This window comes from Sus scrofa, chromosome X (genome assembly GCF_000003025.6).
Source record: "Sus scrofa isolate TJ Tabasco breed Duroc chromosome X, Sscrofa11.1, whole genome shotgun sequence".
NCBI classification, from domain to species: Eukaryota; Metazoa; Chordata; class Mammalia; order Artiodactyla; family Suidae; genus Sus; species Sus scrofa.
In genome coordinates, this window is record NC_010461.5 from 69135811 (window position 1) to 69157907 (window position 22097).

The 22097-nt window shown below is 36.2% G+C and overlaps 1 protein-coding gene across 4 annotated transcripts in view; it reads left to right on the forward strand.

Moving 5' to 3' along the window:
• DACH2 (dachshund family transcription factor 2) overlaps positions 1621-22097 on the forward strand; it is a 561187-nt gene continuing 540710 nt past the window's right edge. For all 4 annotated transcript variants that reach the window (XM_021079680.1, XM_021079681.1, XM_021079682.1 and 1 more), the window contains exon 1: positions 1621-2323. In XM_021079680.1, coding sequence (XP_020935339.1) covers positions 1809-2323 — 515 coding nt within the window. In that variant the 5' untranslated portion in view covers positions 1621-1808. The remainder of the gene's footprint in view (positions 2324-22097) is intronic.

A 22097-nucleotide genomic window follows, 5' to 3' on the forward strand; every position in this document is an offset into this window, starting at 1 on the left:
GCTCCCTTATTTTCTTCCTACAACAGTAGCAAACTAGCAAGAACAATTTAATGCCTTTTAAAAGTGTTTTGTGGCTGGCTGCACCTATTCCAGCCAATTACATTAGAATCACTTTTCACTGTATTCCAAAAACAACTATCATCACCACTTCTTAGCATTTTGATTCCATACAATTAAAAATTGAAACTATAATTGACTTAAAGTATACTTAGTTGATGAAATGACAAAAGAAAAAGACAGAGGCTGAAAAATCCAATTTAGGACATTTATGTGGTATTAAGGGAGGGAAGAAAAAGCCCACATATTCCTACTCTTTGATACTTGCTAAGGCACAAGGAAATCTGAATAAAATTCAGTAAGTTCCTGAAATTATTTACATTCTGGGAAAGTATTGGAGAAGTTGTCTTAGCTGTATCACTGATAACGTTTTTGTAAGGAAATGACAGCATGGGTTTCACTTTCTCAATAACAGCCTCTAGAGAAGAGAAGCACAAAAAAAGAAATACCTTGATTTCAAATAATCAAAAGGTTGACAAAAAGTCTTAAAACAAGTTTGCTACAGTGATCTAACCCTGCGAGGTGTGGAAAAGACCACACCTTTTCCTTGGAACATATCTTTTGGAGACATTTTTCTTATTATGAACTCTTATAGTGAGTTTAGGGGCACTTGACAAGAGGTGGGCAAAGGAAGAATCGTGAGCTTCAGGACGTGGAGCTTTAATCACTGAACCATCAAAGCCCAAAGACGAGGCAAGAAAATGCACAAACCCTAGCTAGCTCTGATCTCAGATTCTGTAATGACTGTCTTGAGTCATAAAGGAACTTTTCCTATCAATTTTAGCCTAGAATGGCACAGGGCAATCCTTAGGATGCGACACGCAAAGCTGAGTCTGTTTCAGGAAGTTCTGAAAAATGAGGCATTCTTCTGCTACCCCAAAATCAAGTCTCTGCCTGTTTCCAAAGTGTTGATAGGTTCGCCGCGTCTGCTGAATGTCAGTGCGTAGGAGAGGGTTAGCAACATGCAACTGTGACTTGAGTGCGACATTGGACGCTAGTTCCTCTGTGCGTTGGATATGGGAGAATTTACACCAAGCGCGCTAGGTGAGCTGGCGAAAGGCTTTTTACTTCTGAACTCACTGGGATTTTTTTTCTCGGAAGCTGGGCGAAGCCATTTCTTAGCCTCTGCAGAGTTGGGGAGCAACGTGCAAATAGAATTGCAGCTGTTACTTCCCTTTGACACCGGGTGCAAGGTGGCAGCAGGCTGGGGGGAGGCGCAGTCTGGAATCTGAATTTTGTGTTCCCAACTAGACACTCTTGTGGCGCGGAGGGGAGGATTCATACCCTAGGTCACTTGCAGAGCTCTGCGAAATAACTGGACGTTCTTTTGTCAGACTGCTGGGCGTGAAGCGGAGGCACCACACCGCCGCCTTCTCAAGCTCCATCCCCTTTCACCGGCTGGCCCTGAACTGTCTCAGGTAATCTGGAGGCCGGCCAGGGAGTCTCCACCTACTCGCGGGCGGCAGCCATTCGGCGCATTCGGGAGTCGAGGGGGTGGGACCCATTGGCTGGGGGTCGCTGCCAGTCTAGGGAGGGGGTGTGGTGGGGGTGGGGTCTCGGGCCGCCTCCAGTCGGGCCTCTCACTGTTTGCAGGGCTGTGGGTGAGTGTGAGCGTGAGTCCAGCTGCTGTAGACTTGCGAACTGTTAGGAGCGAGCTTGAGCGCGCCAGAGAGCGAGAGAGCGAATAGGAGGGGACCTAGAGGAGACTGGTCGAGAAAGCGACGGCCTGAGGACCAACAGTTTGAAATTGAATGACCATGGCTGTCTCCGCACCTCCGGTGATCTCTGCAACTTCCAGCGGCGTAGGCGTCCCGGGGGGCTTATTTCGGGCCGAACCCCTGTACTCAACTCCCGGAGAGCCTCCTCGTCTCACCCCCAATGTGATCAACAGTTTCATGGCCAATAACCACAGCGGCGGTGCCGGGGGTGGAGGGGTCGGTAGTGCCAGCGGAGGCAGCGGCAACACCAACACCAACGAGTGCAGGATGGTCGACATGCATGGAGTGAAGGTGGCTTCGTTTCTGATGGACGGCCAGGAACTGATCTGCCTGCCGCAAGTCTTTGATCTTTTCCTCAAGCACCTGGTGGGAGGGTTGCATACAGTGTACACTAAGCTGAAGAGACTGGACATATCCCCCGTGGTGTGTACTGTTGAGCAGGTTCGGATCCTCCGCGGGCTTGGGGCCATCCAGCCCGGGGTGAACCGCTGCAAACTCATCACCAGGAAAGACTTCGAAACTTTGTTCACCGATTGCACCAATGCCAGGTGAGATACTCTTTTTCTTAGCTCGCTCTTCCCCCTTTGCCTTCTTCTGCATGTCTCATCATCCTTATCTAACTTTGCCGAGAGTGAGTCTTAACTAGCTTACTCTACTCTTCACGCAGTAAGTCGGTGGGGAAAGAGGACTGGAAGGACTCATTAATTGCCTGTCCCTTCTAGACCGAACTCAGTGTTAGGGCTTCTATCTAAGAAAGTCCTGCGCAAAATTAAATTTGCGGTCCTGTACTGAAACTTTCCAGCCTTTCGCCCATATCTTGCATGGCTTTCTGGCTGCTTGTGGTTATTAATTTCTCCATTTGGTTTCTTTCCTGCTCTTTTGTGGCCGTACGGGTCGGATAGTTTTCTCCTGAACACGGACACCTAGGGCTTTCTGGAGGAGAGGGCTGGCTGAGCTGTAAATTGGGCTCCTAAGCTGGCAATCCAGAACACACCTTTTGAGGGATGCAGAGGGTCGGGAAGTCTAGAATCCATCCCAGAGGGTGATCCATTCCCTGTCCTGTGTGTTTGTCCTGAGAATGCGTGGAATATGTGGTGGTGGTGGTGGTGGTGATGGTGATAGTGAGTGTGTGTGCGTGTGCGTGTGTGTGTATGTGTGTGTGTGTGTGAGAGAGAGAGAGAGAGAGAGAGAGAGAGAGAGAGGGAGGGAGAGAGAGAGAGGACGAGTGCTCATGCCTGCTGCACAACGCTTCCCCATACGATATAGGAAAGTCGATGGAACCTATTTTTTAAAAAGAACGACAACAGATGTCACTTTCCTGGGATCATCCCTTTGGATCATCTGTAGAGGACAATGTGGGGCATGAACGCTGGGGCTGGAACCGGGTTGGGGGTTGGAGTAAAAGTTGTCAGGTTTTCTAGAGAAGATGCTTTCAGCTCTTCTCCCCATGCAAGCAGTTGGAAGGATCTCATTTTCCCAAAGAGAGGATTCCTTAAGTGATGATGGCCAGCTTCTCTTCTTGTAAGTGTACCTCCTTCATATCACAGCTTATAAGTACATTATAGAACAAATACCCATTTACACATAAGCAAATTGTATTCATTGTTTCTCAGTTTAAGAAAAAGAAAACTAAACTATATTCAAGATTATTTGATTTTTTTTTTAAAGACCTGTGAATTAGTCTTCTTAGTGTTTATTTCGTTTCCAGTCTGGTAATATATAGGAAAGTACAAATTTGGCAGATGTGATTAGTGTACAAACCAAATCACCATACCAGGCTGAAGAGAGCAAAGGGTTTTGTTGTAAAACAGCACTTCTGTTGATCATTTTGCAGAAAATTTCTTCAGAGGTAGACTTCCTCACCATACAACTTTAAATCATAAGATTTCTTGGTTTATGAACCAAAACTAGCTCAGTTGTCACCTCGTTGTAAAATCCAAATTACTATGTATAGTTGAAGTATACTGACAACTTGTAGACAAACTGTTGCTGACTGCTACAGGATAATGCTACAGAACTTACAAGGGAACCTTTTATTTTTCTTTTTTTACCCCTTTTGAGCAGTGTTCTCATGTATTCTAGCAATTAACCGTAAACCTGTTTATGTGAGAACACCTACCTAATTCATATCTGGGGCTTATAAACCTGGTTTATTAGATCAGATTTTCTTAAGGAAGATAGATGGCCTTAAAACACAAAGGATAACTGCTCCCTCAATAAAATAATGATAGGTTTTAAGAGTAAGAAATGATAGGTTTTAAGAGTAGAAAGGAAATTTAACCACAAAGCACTCTACTAATATACAAATTCAGAGGGTTACCAGGGACTTCAGATGAGGGTCATCTAGTTTATTTGTTGTCCTTTGAAAAGACTTAGATTTAAACAATTGCAGACCTGATAATCTATCTTCTCTCCTCCTCCCTATTCCTCTTACCCTTTCTCCTCTCCTTTTCCTTCTCTCTCCTTTCATTCTTCTTCTTCCCCCGCTCCTCCTCTTCTTCTTGTTCTCCTCCTTCTTCTCTTCCCCCTCGTCCTCCTCTCTTTTCTCTCTCATACAAATGCCCACTTTTAAAGAGAAACAATTATTACACATAGGAAGTTTTACCTTCTTTAATAATTAATTTACACACCCTTGAGCAAAATCTATGACTTTTATTTTAAAAATTGATTAGTATTTAATGTGATTTTGATGCTTTTCTCTGTAAATAGAAACTTTTCTTTAATTGATTTTAATAGAGCTACTTACTGAAGGAAAACTGATAAATTACTGCATATCTAGAGGCAAGTGTTCTTATACTGTTTTTGGAACCTGTTATGGGATGTGTTTTTAATTTATTATTTTTATTCAGTTAAGTTTTACTTGCTTCTTACCACAGCATTTACAATGGCAACTTTTGTGGGGGCTTAGATTGCTTCTGTGTATGTGCATGTATAAAAGTGATAGAGAAATATTAACAATGTAAGAAGAAATATCTCTGAGATATGATGCCTATGCCACCTATTGCATTTTTTCTTTATTAGTATTTTATTTTTACATGCATTTTCTATAACTGTGTTACAAGTGTTGCAACCTATAATTGTAAAAATTTATGAAATATGTTCTATGAATTCAGCCCATAAATAAAGATGAGGAAAACTACTAGAAACACACACCTATATTGCAATTTCTGTGTAGTAAACAAACCCTCACAATTTCTGGAAAAAATGTAATTAATAGTAAAATAACATTACCAAAATTTATTGTTGCAAAATGCCCGCATAATCATGTAGTTGAAAACTATGAAATATGATAATGCTTATAATGGATGCCTTGTGACTTGAGGTGACATTATTTATACACATGTGTATCTTAAATCATTCCTAATATCTGAATGATTTTATAGAATTGTGAGATTAGTACATAAACATTATTTCTGTGACTTTTCTATTCAGGGGGAAAAAAAGGTGAGGGATGTAAATAGGAATGAGGCCCAAGAGAGACAAAATAAAGTAGATAAGGCATGAGTCATTAAGAGAAAAGAGATGTGGGATATGAGCAGAATGATGCCATGAAAGAGAGTGAAAGATGGAGCCAGAAGAGCTTATAGAGCTGCCCAAAGAAGGTGAGTGATGTGTCAACGAAGACTTTGCTAAAGAGGATTGTCTTTCAGTACTCATGACTTCCTAGCACTTTCAGCTAAAAAGGGGAAAAGTGCAAGGAAAAAGTCTGTGTTCAGTAAGTGGAAACTCTTAACATTCTATTCTTATCTTCATCTCCTGATGGATACATTTCCATAGTGTAGTATTGAATGGAAGGCCCATTTATAATAGTGTCATTGGTAATTTTCTTTTCCGACATAATAAACGTTTCTTCCCCTCTCTGTCAGATAACTGGGGAAAAATGCAAGTCCTGATTTAGTGTTATTTTATTTTGGAATGCTTCCTACACTATTCCAGAATACACATTTTGGATCATTTTTAAATTGGTTGTTTTCAAGGACCTTAAGGTATTGCCACTAAGTGACATTTTGATTTGGCTCAGGGTACATTTTTATTAATGTGCACCTAAGAAAAATGAATGAGTAAAATACGTATGTGATTGTTTCTTTGACAGTACTGAAAGTCACAGAAAGAACTCAATCGGCACCTTATATTAACTATTTTTATTAGCTAATATAAAAATATTCAAAGTTGTCTTCCCAGAGAAGAAGATGGAAAATAATACTTGGCTCAGCTACTAGAGAAAAGAAAGACTAAAACTCTTGACTATTCATTGCTCTATTAAATAAATCAAGCTTTACATTCCTGCCATCGCAAAAGGCTCTACAGATATTTTTCTTTGTTGCTCTTTAGCTTCAGAAATTAACTGTAAGGGAAATTTTTTAAAAGATTATTAAGAAAATGATGATAGAAAAGACCCAAGCCACCTAGGAAAAGTTGTTATTCTTGTTTTAGATCTTTGTTTTTGCAGATAGAGCACCAGGATTTTTTCCATTTCTTGTCCAAGAGAACTTGGAGTTTTTAATATCAGAGAGTGCAGGCAAATTCAAAAAGTAAATGTCTAAAAATCTCATTCTTATGCGATTGATTTTCCTTACTAAATTCTTCAAAGTTTAATGTAGCGGTAAAATACTAAATTAAAAATTGATATTCGGTAAATGTGAAAAATCAGCCAATACATTTTCGTGTTGTCTCTTTTTATCTACCTATCTATATAAAAGTAACCTTGTCAGATTTCATGATCAGCATTTAATTTCATTTTAGGACCAACTGATTAAATGTTATTCAGTCATTTACATATAGTTAAATGGATGCTTAGAGAAACAAGAATATATGATTAAGAAAACCTCTTAAATGTATTTGGAGACATGACAAAAATTCAGTTTTTCAAATTAAAGATTTAAATGGTCCAGTTGTGATTTATTGTTATTTTGACTATGTGAACAGAACATAAATGGGCTTCCATGTTAAAATAACCTTATGTGACTTATAATGACCTTTAAACAATTTAAAACCAATACTTTCAAATACTAGAAATATTATTATTTTAAGCATTTGATAAGTTTGGCTTTGTATTCACACTTGATGAATATAATTCATAATCCACAAGAATAATAGAATTTACTTTGAAAATTGATATTTTCTATATAGTAAAGTTAAGCAAAATCAAATTTTTGAAGAACTTGAATAACTTTCCTGGGCTTATAGTTTATGATTTACATTTCCGCAAATGATCAAAATGTTTTAGAAATTAACATTTCTAAATACAGGTCAGTAAAAACAGGCATTTTAATTCATGAGATAATGAGGGCACAGTCATATTGTATATTAAAGGCAGTCACATAGTTAACAATGTACTGTCTTTTATTAGAGAATGATGTCAAGATTATAATTAAAGCTGTCTAGTCATGTGCCAGTGCTCAGAACTTCCATGTGTACATTCATTTTAAATGTACACCTCTGCATAACCACCAATTTTGTATTTATCTAATACTTTAGCTGGATTTTGTATTTGCCCCAAACACTCATTATTAGGTGATGGATATCACATTAAAGAAATGATGCATGGTATAATGGAAAATATCTTTGGATGTTTATATATGGTATTAACCTCAATGTATAGTACATGGATGCCAATAAATAATTAGGAAGTGATGGTCTTCAGACATTAATGTTTTAGATGGTTTTGCATAGGAAATCCCTAATACCTGTATAAAACATCAAATCTGAATTGTTCGATGCTTTAAGTAAGCTTCTTTTGTCTTAATGAAATCTCTAGATGTTTTAAAAGTGCTTCTAGCAGGCTAAAGTAATTGTGAGAAACCCTATTCATAATATATTATATTCAGTTGGCAGTTTATATCTCCAGTGGCATTTTATCTGATGCATTTCAAGAAACAAATGATTTAGGTTTATCCACTCCATACATTTCAAATATATATTAGAACTGCCCTAATTGACAAAAACTGAACATGTTATGTTTTTGGAGAAAGGACATCAAACCTTTCCCCAAAAGCAAAACGATTTGGTATTAATGATATTCTTGTTGCATATTCAAAAGTCTTTGGCAGCTTTTTTTTCCGCCTTTTCTTCCCTTTCACCATCTCAACCTGCAAAACTCTTCACTGTTATTTCAGATTACACAATTCTAAAAAGATAAAAAAAACATTTAAACACATTTGCTTTGGAAGAGAAATTGAGCATTTGCACCCAATAAGCCTGATTGTGGAACTGCATGCAAATCGTGTTTTGATTTATCTCTTTTACACTTTTTTCCATTTGAATTGATCTTGCATTAATTTCACCAAGCGGCTCTGTGAGGCTGCAGATGTTGCCCTGTGTTTAATAAATCAATGAGACAGATCTGAATGAATCACTTCAGATGGATTCTCTGCTCGGTTTGATGTCTAGATGTTATTCTTAGCTTGTTATCATGACAGATGCATTAATGTTCCCATACACTGCCAGCAATGTCAAAGAGATTGAAGCTTTTAAAGTGGCGGCATCCCATTTTCCATTTCTGCTAGAACAACTAAATTTATTTTACTTTATTTAAGAATAAGAGAAAATATCAAACCAATCCTAAGTTTCTTCATGGGAAAGAGTCTTAATTTCCATGCTATACTAACTCTCCCAAAATAGTGGAAATCAATATATTAAAACTTAAATATAGTGTGGGAGCTTAATAATGCCTCCACATTAATATTTAATTGTGGTAGGAAAAATGAGAATAAGTAATATATGATTGGGACACATTCAGAGTGTCACTATAAATAGAATAATGCTATATCCAAATTGATTACAGAAGGGTGTTACTTTTTAAATCCTTACTAATAAGCTTCTTGTTGGCTTAATGCAGCTGCAGTATACTCTTACCAAGGGATTTAGAACTCCTTTAGGATTTAATATTTCTTTTTAGTAGGAAGGGGACAGCCTGTCTATTGCGTATTCATCATTTCCTCACTTTTCAATGCTGAAAATCTTAGAAAAGTTTATTTCATTTAGTATTTTTCAGCTATTTATATTTTGAGTGTTATTTGTAAATCACAAATCATTCAGTAACAATAAATGCTACTTTTATAATTTAATTTCTTAGACTGGAAAAAAACATGCACACTAAAAGGAACTTTGTTATAACTCTAGTGAAATTTGTTACCTATCCCTACCTGCATTAAATATCATCACTATCATACTTTATTTCATTTCACCCATGGCATCTTTGCCTTGGTTTTAGGAGAGAAACAATTATCAATTTTGGGGAAATATTTTGAATTTAATGTTGTCAGTGTTAACAACCTTTTAGTTGATCTCTGTTTGAAAATACAAATTTTCAAAAGAATATTCAGTTTTCTTCATGTTCAACTTTCTGAAGAATACATATTAAAAAAATCAGCTTTCAGAGGTAGTTCCTCTTTGTAGGCCTTTACAGTATTCTTTCATTATAATTTTGTTAGCTTTATTAGAATAGGAAAACAGGAAACATTGTTAATGATACTGTTGAGGTCTCAAATTCTTTAGGAAATTTTTATCTCCAGTGTTAGGATAATCTAGGAAGCTTAGGATACATGCTATGATCTATAGTATAGTTTAAAAACAAGTTTATAATGAAGTTCAGTAAGTTATGGACTAGAGTTAGCCTTTTTTTTCAAATTTTGCTTAAAACATGGGAATGCCTTCATGGTTAGATCTTGCCACATCTTTTTTTGAAGATACATTTGTATATATTAGAATTTGTGAAATTACTATATTGAGAATATGAATGTAAGATGTAAGACATTGTTTTACGCAAATTGAATCTAATATAGCTAAATAGAAAACTGATGTATTTATCACTACCTATAATGCTATCCCTAAAATAAAACCAAATTTGTTAAAATAAAACAAAACCTTGGAATTGTAATAGTAATTTTTGAGGAGTTATTTTTAACTTCAGCAATATTCACTGTAAAACTTCATTTAGCCTGATATTGTGTACATATTAGGTACCTAGTTCACATTTGTTAAATGAATACCACCATTGACACACACACATTTATGCCTCTCACCGGAATTCCTTACACAAATTGCTATGCCTTAAAAAAGCTAAGAAGTTGTTACATAAAGTATACAGTTATTAAAGACACTAATCCTAAAATTTTAATTCCACTACAAAACCATTTGTAATCATGCCGTAAAATTTTCACAAGCATATACATAAAGCTATCAAAATCTGTTATGTGAAATTAGAATATTTAGATGAAATATATCTTTAGAGAAAGTATGACTTGATATTTCCTTTTAGTGAAAACCCACAGATGTTCTAATATTATTAATAGGCAAGAATTAATAAACAAGCCTACTACCATAAAACGATTCTCAACTATTTAGATTTATACTACTTGATATCTGCACTAACCCTGGTGGCAGTTGACTTTTGATTTTTTTTTTTTCAAACAATGAATGCATGTTTATAAAAAATGAGTTGGTAAAAAGAGGGCTTTCCTCATCTATCTACAGTTTGTGAATAGAGAGGCAAATACTTAAGAATAGTCATTTACTTTTTTCTTGGATAATTTTAAGACCTATCCTATGGCAACACAAATTTGCATGAAGTATATGCCTCCCACCCATTTAAAGGAATAGCTTAGTTCTTTCAGGTGTAATTAATTTTGAAGAATAACATTTCCTTTCACCTAGGAGCCCCGAATTTGAAACTACTTATTATGCATGTACTATTTTGACCCATTACAATTATTTAGTTTATTAGAGCAAATAGTGGTGAAAACTTTGTTATTATACTACTGGGAAAATATATAGTACAGGAAAGTTTAAAAAATAATGAACCACAGTATTTTTATTGCTGTATAACCTTTTTATTTTTAAACAAATTGACTGCTTAATAGTGTATAATGTAGTGTGTATGTTAAGGTATAAAACATTCAGTTGCAGTTGTGTCCAATGATTTTGTCAGCTTGCTGGCAACTGCTAGCTAGTACAGCATTTAGGCTACATTTAGTCTATCTGCTATTTATGTGATGGGTTAAAAAGAAAAAAGTAATATTGATCTGTCTCTGGATTGAAGTTTGAAATGGGGAACAGCCTGAACACAAAAGGCTTTTTTTTTATGATTTCTCAGCTTGCCATTGATCTCCTAGTTTTATTGCATTCATTATTTATTAAAAGAATTTGCAAGCTAAACATAACGTTAAGCTAGTTTGCACACAGGGACCGCACTTAGGAAATTGAATGGAAATTGCATTAGAGATGAACATCTGTGCTATTTTTCCACTCATGTGTTTATGGGTTTGTATAAAAGGTGTATTGGATTAACAGTTATAACCATTATAGCTTACAGCAGTATGTTAGATTCTGAGCTTTTAGTTATTTTGGAAGAAGTCTGTCATTTACTTGTTTAAGAAATATAGTGATATCATCACAAACAATATCTGGACATTTATTTTATTATTATATTTTTAATGCATTACCTACATTATGTATAAATTGTGAGATGCCCTGCTGTATTGAAGTAAAAACATTTAAAATGAATACTTAATTATTGTATTAGACTATACTATCTCTTAATGGCTTTTGATAGTAGGATACATAGGTGCAATGTGCACAGTACCTGTTTTAAGAATGTTGAGTTTAATGCTATATTAAAGCACACCAAATTCACAGAAACGATATAAAAATTTTAATGGGGACCATCCATAAAATGTTATTATATATGTATGTTAGGCCTTGATCCTTCTGAAAGGATAATAAACGTCCAGACACTGAAGACTTGCTTTCTATAACACTACGGACAATAGGGTGGGATGCTTTTTGGTATAGTTCCCCTGTTAAATTCAATCCGAGGAAGTTTAATTACAAAAACTCAAGAGGAGCTAAGCTGAAGTAGTCCTTCAGAGGACATAAGTTAGACTTTAGTGAATATTTTTATTGCAATATTGTCTTTAATGTGTAGACATTTGGAAAACTCATTTTACCTACTTAATTATTGGAATTTAAATAGATAGATAAAACAAAAACCTTTTCACCATAATTTTGATTTCTCATGATTAGATTTGTCATAATAGAGTGTGTGTGTATGCGTGTGTGTGTGTGTGTGTGTGTGTGTGTGTGTGTGTGTGTATAGAGTATACTCTGTGGTGCCAGGCAATGTTCTGGATGCTGTGAAGAGAGTGAAAAAAACAATGTCTTTTCTCATGGATCTTACATTCTCGAATCATTCTATCTTTAGCTTAGAATATATCCCCCCTTTTATATTTGTTAAATTGTGAAATCTTTGTAATTACAAATTTTTGGCATATCCATTATTGAATAATCCTTAAATTTCCTTTCTTGTATCTACCTCACGTGTTACATCAGTAAACACTAGATTTATTTTTCATTCTTTAGAATTGTACTAGAAAGATCCAGCTAAAAGTAGTATGTTTTTGATATGTACAATAAAATATTTTAGGAGTTCCCCTTGTGGCTTAGCAGGTTAAGAACTTGACTAGTAACCATGAGAATGCGGTCCGATCCCAGGTCTCGCTCAGTTGGTTAAGAATCTGATGTTGTTTTGAGCTGTGGCATAGGTCACAGATGTGACTTGGATCCCGTGTTGCTGTGGCTGTGGTGTAGCTGGCAGCTGCAGCTCTGATTCAACCCCTAGCCTGGGAACTTCCGTATGCCCAGGTGCAGCCCTAAAAAGCATAAATAAATAAATAAATAAAATATTTTAGTTCTATGAATGTAGAAAATTATGCTGTAAATAAAATGTGCATCAAGAGGTGCTTGGAGTAAACAGGTATTTACACTTAAGAATGACTGTAGTTAATTGAGTTTAGTGTCTTTTCTCTGACATATATTTGTTGCAAGAGATATGAGTCCTTAAAAATTCATAAAATTAGGGAGTTCCTGTCATGGCTCAGCAGAAACAAATCTGACTAGAATTAATGAGGATGCAGGTTCAATCCCTGGCCTCGCTCAGTGGGTTAAGGATAGGGCGTTGCTGTGGCTGTGGTGTAGGCTGGCAGCTACAGCTCCAATTTGACCCCTGGCCTGGAAACCTCCATATGCTGTGGGTGTGGCCCTAAAAAAGATAAAATTCATAAAATTAGTCATTCTATGAGACATACGTCTTTGTAGTAGAATGTGCAACTGTGGATTAGAAAAACGTGTTTTTTTCCCCATGTAAAATAGCTTGCTTTCATTTATGTTAGTTTTAAATAGATCCTCAGGCTTAGAATTTGATATGCTTTGCATGTAATCGCATACAATATTGCATACCACAAATTAAAACAGAGTTGAGAAAGGTTATTTGTTTTTATTTGTTCAGAATGCATTGACCCTTACATGTATTGTATTTAAACATAAATAACTTTGGAGAATAAGATTACTTGCAGACATGTATAATTAAATTTTTAGTGTTAATGTTAAGCTTGCTGCTTTGATAATAATGTGATCTAAACTTAAACATGTATTTTCTAAAAAACTTTATGAGTACCCTCTAGGTTTTTATTTGGGGAAGACAAAAGGTGAATTCATTCATAGAAAGAAATTCTGCGTAGTACATTTGATAAATAGTCCACAAATTTTGGTCTCATTTTATAAGTCAATTAGAACATTTAGTTTGAACACACATATACATATATATGTATATATGTTGTGTTCATGTGTGTATATGTATATGTAATATATATATTATATACTTACAATTCAACTCATCTGTCACTTCATTTCAAAAAATATTTAAGAAATTCCTGCTCTTGGTCTGTAGAAGGCTACTTATTAAGGGGAAAGTAGTGATCTTAAGAAGTATCCAAATTCTTATTTGTCTCATCTGCAGATTACCTAGGTAGAGTTTATTGTTGCATGGTTAATGCTCAGCTAACCTACATTAATGCAAAGAACAGTAAATGATGTATACAATTCAAAATCATGGGAAATTAAAATATGATTAATTAGGATTTGTAGTACATTAGAAAATGTTTATGGTACATTTACCTGTCTTAACATATTTTGCTTATTCTACTATTAAATTGTATTTACATTTCATAAATACTCACTAGTGAGAAGGATAGTTGTCCCAGAAACATACTAGGGTTGAATTAAATCTGAAATTAAATTCTTCGTGTAGAAAACATCTGAAGTGAACAAAGCATGAGCAGACATGGAGCTTACACGTCATAGTGCTTAACTAAATTAGTATATTTTGCTTGAATTTATTCTTATGTTGTCTATGGAAAGATTTATACACTTAATGGATGTAGCTATTAGCAGATCAGAACCTGGCAAAATGCATGAGTCCAGTTATTGACTTTAACATGCTTTTTTGTGCTTTGGACCCATAAATAACAATCTTCCAGAAGCTAAATAAACATTTGTTGACACCATAGGAATCATGGCTTTTGGGTTAAAACACATTGTGAATATAGCACTAAATCAGATTTTTGTGTTTCTACTTTATGATCAGAATAATTAATTGATATTCCACTCGCCGTTTAAAAAATGGAATATTGTAGTCTTGTTGCTGATCATGTCATGCAAGAGTGGTCATTTTGATGATGGACACATATTGAACACTGTGAACTCTGGAGAGGGTAGTAACTGCAACAGAGCTTAATTGATCCAAGTACATTTGATACAGCTGCTTCCTTGCATTGCACTTGTTTTTGATTGGTCCTTGGCATACTAGAAGACTGATAGGTTCTTGTTATTTTAGGGGGAAGTTCTTTTTCATTGAGGTTGTGTGATGTTTACATAATCCCCCTTCTTCCAGAATCTAAAGCTTTTCTTATTCTCTGCAGTTTAGTCCCATTGAATTGAATGACTGCTCTTCTGTGTATTGTTTCATTTCCACCCCCCCAACTAAGAGGGCTATCAGTTTTTAAATGTAAATACAACTCAAGAAATTCCTCTTTTTAAATCTTTTTCTGTACTTTTGGGAAAAATGTAAAAGTGCTAATCAGAGAAGGGGCAGTGAAGCTTAATAATTTAGTTCTCTCTCCAGTTAGGAAGGCTTTTGATTTTAAAGATAAGAGGACTATAACTTGGGCCATATTAACATCGATGTAGTTACATTTGGACATGGATAAAGGAATGGAGCTAAATGAGTGAAGAAAACTTGAGAAAATATTTCTCCTGGAAATAGTGAATGGACTAGGAACTAGCTGATAGTTGAGAGGCAGGCAGTATAGTGTGCATTGATGAAGGCCTTTCCACAGAGCTGTTGAATGAATTATCTCTTTTAATTGCATTCATTTTATTTTAGTGGCTAGTTTAAGCAGATTCACAAACAGGAATAGAAAGCATAAAAAATATTAGCTGCAGGTAAAAATAAAAACACTAAAGACAAAATGTGGAAATGTTATTCTATTTGCACTGAGCTGGTGGCATTTGAAACCATAACAGAACATTTGAATATATCTTTTCTAAAATAGTATTCCTTAACTATGCTAGTAAACATTACATTAATTTCTAAACTATTTTATGCAGTGTCCACTTACATTTCCCTGTAAGTTTCCTTGCTATTACTGGCCTGTTAGCCTGATACAAGCTGGCCATATCACATTTGAAACACATGTTGAGTATGAATTTTTAAAAAGGGGTGACATTTTGCCTTTGGGTATGCGTGTGAAGTTTTTATTGTTCAGTAATAACTAAGTTTGCGTTTTAGGGAGTAATTTGAACCACTGCATTCAAGATTGTTTAATGAACATTGACATCTGAGTTAAAGAACATCAAAGTGGCATTTTTGTCATTTTTGTATTTAATAAGTACAGTAAAGTTTAAATATTTCCTTCATACCTTCTGCCTGAAAATATATCTGGAAGTTTAAAATTACTGGCTAGGTGTAATAGTAAAAAACTTTACATGTATATACTCTTTTATAGTTTATATAGTGCTTTCATATACATTAGCTCATTTAATCTGATCCTTATTCTATTTTTATAATTTTGTTGTGAAATGTCTAAATTTTTAATAAACAGATGGTTGATCACTTTACAGCATAGTACTTCTGGGATCACTTAATCTCATTTAGACTTTTTTTCACTCAGTGCTAAATCAGCATCATCCATAGTTATATTGAAACTTATATTGCTTCTAGGGAATAATAGTTCCTTATGTTTGTGCAGAAGTTCATAGACTGCAAAACTTGATCGTACTAGTGTATGCATTTGTCCTTACAGCAACTTACAGAGCATGTCATCCGATTGTAAATTTAAGAGAGAAAATTGAAATGTAGGTAAGTAAAATGAATTGCTTAAGGCAATTCTAGTGCAGGCAGAGATAGTTCTTGAATCTAAGCTTCTGTTTTACCTCCTCTGGTACATTATGCTCTCTATGCTGTCTCTAAAGTGATAAGTCTTGATAGATGGACTTGGGCAAACAAGTTTTGTTAGGTGGTTGATTGTCCCAGATATTCAGGAAATTATGGAAAAACTAGTGGTGGGAAATAGAGATAAACAAACTAGTAGGAAAGAGAATCACTATGCAGGAGCTTTCCTAGAATATCTTCGGGGTACATGCCTGATGGAAAATACTGCCTTTTAATAATTCACTTGGCGAACACTAATACTTCACCAAGTGAGAATTGAAAGGCGAAATCTTATATGTAAGATTTTGGAAACCAGCCAAAACCTAACATTCTGAATGGAAAGTGAAAGGAATAATAATTCAAGAAAGTGTGTAGAGATGGCAGTAGTTCATCAAAGCATAATATTGAATGAATTTATGAAGCTGGGATCTAGTTACTAAAAAATATGAATTGTTTCTTGTGTCCAAAAGTATGCCAACATCTGTGGGTAGCTTCAGAGAGCCTTAACTCTTATCATAGAGACAAGGCATAAGCACATTAAAAAGATAACTAGTTGTTCATTCACTCAGCAAATAGCTATTGAGTGCCTACTCTGTGTCAGGCACTCTTCTAGGTGCTTGGGATATATTTGTTAAAAACACAAATCCCTGCCCTTGAAAAGAGGGTTATATTTTAGGATATGGTAGTATGGATAGAGGAAGACAATAAACAATATGCAAAATAAAGTCAGTTATACTGTATGTTAGAAAGTAGTAAGTGCTATGGAAAACCTAGAGCAAGTAGAGCAAGGTAAGGGCATGGAGAAGGGGTGGGATTGGAGTTGCGGTGGCAGTTTTATTTTATTTATTTATTATTTTTATTTATTTTTGCTTTTTTGGACTGCACCCGTGGCACATGGAAGTTCCCAGGTTAGGGGTTGAATCGGAGCCATAGCTGCTGGCCTGCTCCACAGCCACAGCAACACAGGATCTGAGCCATGTCTGCGACCTACACCATAGCTCATGGCAATGCCAGATCCTTAACCCACTGAGCGAGGCCAGAGATTGAACTCGCAACCTCATGATTTCTGCTGCAGGTGGCAGTTTTAAATAGAATGAGTATATAGCCTTGATTGAGAATATGAGCTTTGTTTATAGACTTGAAGCGGAAGGGAGTTAGCCAAGCCAAATCTGGTGAAGTGTTCCAGGCTAAGAAAACAGTTTGACCAAAAGCCCTAAAGCAGGAGCAAGCCTAGTACATTTGAGGAACAGTAAGGAGGATAGTGTGGCTGGAGTGGAATGAGTGAGGGGAAGAGTAGTAGGAGCAAGATTAAAATGGTAATGTTTAGGGGGTCATATAGGGCCTTTTAGGACATTTTGAGGACTTTTAACTTTTACTCAATGAAATGCAGATTAAAATGAACTGCAGTGTTTTGATCAAGGCTATCACAGCGTTTGACTTAGTTCTAAATGATCACTCTGGTTGCTAGGTTGAGAATAGGCTTCAAGTGTGGCAAGGATGGAAGCAGTTAGGATGCTATTGCAGTGAACAAGGAGAGGGATGCTGGTGGCTTAGACCATTGTGGTAGAGTAGAGATGGTAAGAACTGGCCAGATTCTGGATAAGTTTTGAAAATAAAACCAATAGAACTTTATTAAACACTCAGTATGAGAGAAAGAAGAGTCACAGAAAACTCCAAGATTTTTGTCATCAGCAATTAATTGGAAGGATGAAAATTTTCCATCATTTGAGAAGGGGAAGGCTGTAGGAGGAGCAGATTTGGGGAGAAAGTTTGGCAGTTCAGTTTTATATGCATTAGTTTTTAGATATATGTTAGGCTTTTCAGCAGCGATGTAGTCACTGGATGTATAATAGAAGTCTGGTGTTTGGGAGAGATATCTGAACAGGAAATATAAATTTTGGACAGGAGTGACTGTAAATAGAAAAAAGGTATTAGGTTGTGATGATGGTTGTACAACTATAAATATAATAAAATTCACCGAATTATTAAAAAAAGAAAAAAAATAGAAAAAAGGACTGAGTCCTGAGTCTCACCAACATGAAGAAATTAGGGAGAAGAGGAGGAACCAAGAAAGAACATGTGATGAGTTAGGAGGCAAATGGAGAGAATGCTGTCCTGAAAACTAAGCAAAGAAAGTGTATCAAATGCTGTTAATAAGCCAAAAACCATGAGGACTGAACATTGGCCATTGGGTGTGACAGTGGAAGTCACTGAAGTTCCTGGGTCAGGGATTGAACCCATGCCACAGTGGCGACCCCAGTTGCTACTGTGACAACATCGGATCCTTAACTTGCTGAGCCACCAGGGAGCTCCACTTGTGATCTTTTTTTTTTTTTTGTCTTTTTTTTTTTTTTTTTTTTTGCTATTTCTTTGGGCCGCTCCCGCAGCATATGGAGGTTCCCAGGCTAGGGGTCAAATCGGAGCTGTAGCTGCCAGCCTACGCCAGAGCCACAGCAATGCGGGATCCAAGCCGCGTCTGCAACCCACAACACAGCTCATGGCAACGCCGGATCGTTAACCCACTGAGCAAGGGCAGGGACCGAACCCACAACCTCATGGTTCCTAGTCAGATTCGTTAACCACTGCACCACGACGGGAACTCCCACTTGTGATCATTTTGAGAGAGCAGTTTTGGAGGAATAATAATAATGAATAAAGTCTGAGTGACATCTTTAGGAAGAGAATAGGAGAGGCATTGAAGACCGAGTAAAGACAACTCTTTCCAGGGATTTACTGCAAAGACAGCAAACAACTGGAGTTGGGAGGGAGTAGCTTGAGAGTAGGGGGGGATCAATCAAGAGGTTATACCTGTTCTTTTAGGAATAACCCAGTAGAAACTTTAAAATATGATGTTTTAGGAGAGAGAGGAGTTCCTGAAGTGATATTCTTGAATAGGAGAGAGCATATTGGATCTACTGCATAAGCAGAGGCATGGGCTTTAGGTAGGAGCAAGGTTGGTACATTTATATTAACGGATGGTAAACCTGAGTATATGGGTGGAGATTCTGGTTGAGCTGGTACTGGGACTCCACAGAAGTCCTCTTCTGATTGTTTCAATTTTCTCGGTGAAGTGGGAAACAAGTCATTAGTTAAGAATGAAGATTGGAACAGAGATTTTGGAGATTTGAGGAGAAAAAGGAGGTGTAAAATAGCCATCTATATAAGGAGAGTAAACTACTTAAAGTTTAGTGTGATTGCCAGGCAATATTAAATGCCCATTGAGGTTTTTGATCATACATTCAAAATGGTTAGTATGGTAATGTATTTTTTGTTTTATTTTATCTTTCAGTATTTTTTTCATTTTTAAAGGTTTTATTGAAGTATAGTTGATTTACTGGTTGTGTGTTTTAATTCCATCAGGTAGAGCTGCATCAGTACTGCTGCAAAGTAGGCAAATAATTGGATTTAATAAGAACTGTGGTTTTGCTAAGTTGTATGAGTATAGCAAAGCCAGAGGGTGCAAAAGAGTTGAGGGTTTATGCAAAAAGAGATTATAATGAATGACAATAGGTTTTAAGCTGGTAAGGAAAAAATAAGTTATGAAGGAAGAGACAGTGAAAGGATGGTGGTATTAGTGAATTGGAGGTTCCAAGAAGAGGTCAAAGGATTTTTGGAGTTGGAGTACTAAAAAGGAGTGAACTAGAAAGAAATAGTCATGGCCAGAGGGTAGGATACCTGAAATTAAGAATATGGAAGAGTTGCCGTTATTGGTAATTACAAGGTTTAAGGTATGACTGTGGGCATGAATAGCAGAAGTAAAGAGAACAAGATCTTTGGAGAGCAGGCCAAAAAAACTAAAAGGCTAGATTGTTTGATGGTTCTATCATCTATGCATACATTTTTTATTGAAATTGCCAAGTATTAAGGGAGAAGTGGATGTATTTCAAATTTTGTGGTACATATAGTAATGCTTTTAGAGTTTGCTTCGTTCAAAAAGAACTATTGTAACTTAATTTCTGAAATTTTTAAATAAAATTATTGGAGTTAAGAACTCAGGGAACTCAACAAATATATTATTTAAAAATAGGAGTTCCCATCGTGGCTCAGTGGTTAACAAACCCGACTAGTGTCCATGAGGACGTGGGTTCGATCCCTGGCCTGGCTCAGTGGGTTAAGGATCTGGCATTGCCATGAGTTGTGGTGTAGGTCGCAGACGCGGCTCGGACCTGAAGTTGCTGTGGCTGTGGTGTGGGCAGGCTGGCAGCTACTGCTCCAATTCGACCCCAAGTCTGGGAATCTCCATATGCCATGGGAGCTGCCCTAAAAAGACAAAAAGATCAAAAAAAAAAATAGTCTACAGTCACTGTATTATGAAGATTTGAATATTTACTTAATAATCCCTGTTTTGCCACGGGTGTACTGTGCTTCACTTAAGTTGTCTTGAAGAATATGGTGAAAATAACATTTTCAACGTAATTGAAATAATGTTTGGATTACTTTATAATTAACATTATTTTACAATAGATGATTCACATTTTATTATGAACCGATTTTATACCAGAAATGTTATTGGTCCCAGAATGTGTGTTTGTTGATCTTAGTAGTATGTCATATATTGATGAAAAGTACATTAAGTTCCTACTCTCATTTCAGCACACAATGATATTTTATAAACAGTGCTACAAATCTGCTAGGCACAGTCCAGAACTAGGAAATAGTCACAGTTCTTATAAGATAGTTCATAATGTATTCAAAGTGGCAGAAACCTAATCAATATATATATTTAACACCTGATGTTCTCTGATTCATGCATTATTAACTTCAGAAGGAATTTACTTAAACAGCTCCTGCTGTGGTCACTACTTCTCCTCCATACTCTGACTACTCTTGGGATTTCTGTGACCTTGGAGGTTTGGTGAGGAAGAAACAGTTAAGCTTTAAACCAGGTTCTCATGTGAAATCATTGCAGAGCAAAGCTAAGAAGTTGGTGACCTCAGTCTTAATCCCTTGCTAATTACCTAGGAAATGAATTTTCTCTGGTGCGGCATGCCAAGCCATTCACCTGGCATGTTAATAGAGTGGTTGGGAAGAAGGGTTTGGTCAGCATTTGCAAACTAATAGATTCTGTCACTGATTCTGAGTGAGTTTTAATTTCTGCAGCTGGAGAAGAGCAAGGTAAGCCAGATGTAGTAAATCTGCTATTAAGATTCTTGTTTAGGAAAAAAGGCAGCTTTATTGTTAAAATTTGATTTTAGCCCTGTTGAGTTGACTTACAAAAATCTTGTTTTTCTTTTTTATATAGCACTGAAAAGAGACATGTGCATACACTAGACACTGGGTTATCTTAATCAGGAGAGTCTGTGGAAAGTGTTGTGGAAAGACTATTTTAGGCACCATGACCCTAATATCTATTCCACAAAAGCAAAGTAAAGGAATGAGTGATTACTTGTCCTGCCTGGTATTTCAAATTTGATGAGATTAGAACTTTAAATGAATATTTTATCCAAGCATGAATCACTGGCAGGTTTGTTAAAACTGAATAGAAGTGCACTGTTGTAATATAAACTGCCTAAGAAAACCGCTATCAGAAGATGTTATGGTTGAGATTCCTTTACAGGATGAATTTCAGTATAGAAATACTCAAGGTCTCGTTGAAAACAACCATCTTTAAAATTCTACCTGAAGTCTTACCTCCTCTATGAGGACTTATCACCTGCAGTGACCTCTTGCATCTCTGAAGGTTTATCTGCATATAGCTTTTCTCCTCTTTTTCCTTCCCCTTTCCCTTCCCCTTCCTCTTCTCCTTCCCCCCTCCTCCTTTTATAAATTAAGTTTTAAGCTGTATGTATTTTCCCCCTCCCCAACTAGCTTCTGCATTCTTCAACTTTTATCACTCATAGTGCCTAATATACTACATGGATGTGTAAGTACTAAAAATGTTTTTGTTTGTTGCTTTGACATTGCTGCTATGCTTTGTTATAATTAAATGTATTTACTTAGGGAAATGTTCATATTTGAAGGAAATTTATTGTTCTACTGAAAGGGTGTATTTTTCTGATTTTGATTGACAGCTCCTCTTGAACAATGAAAGCCTAGGGAATTACTATTCTCTCTCA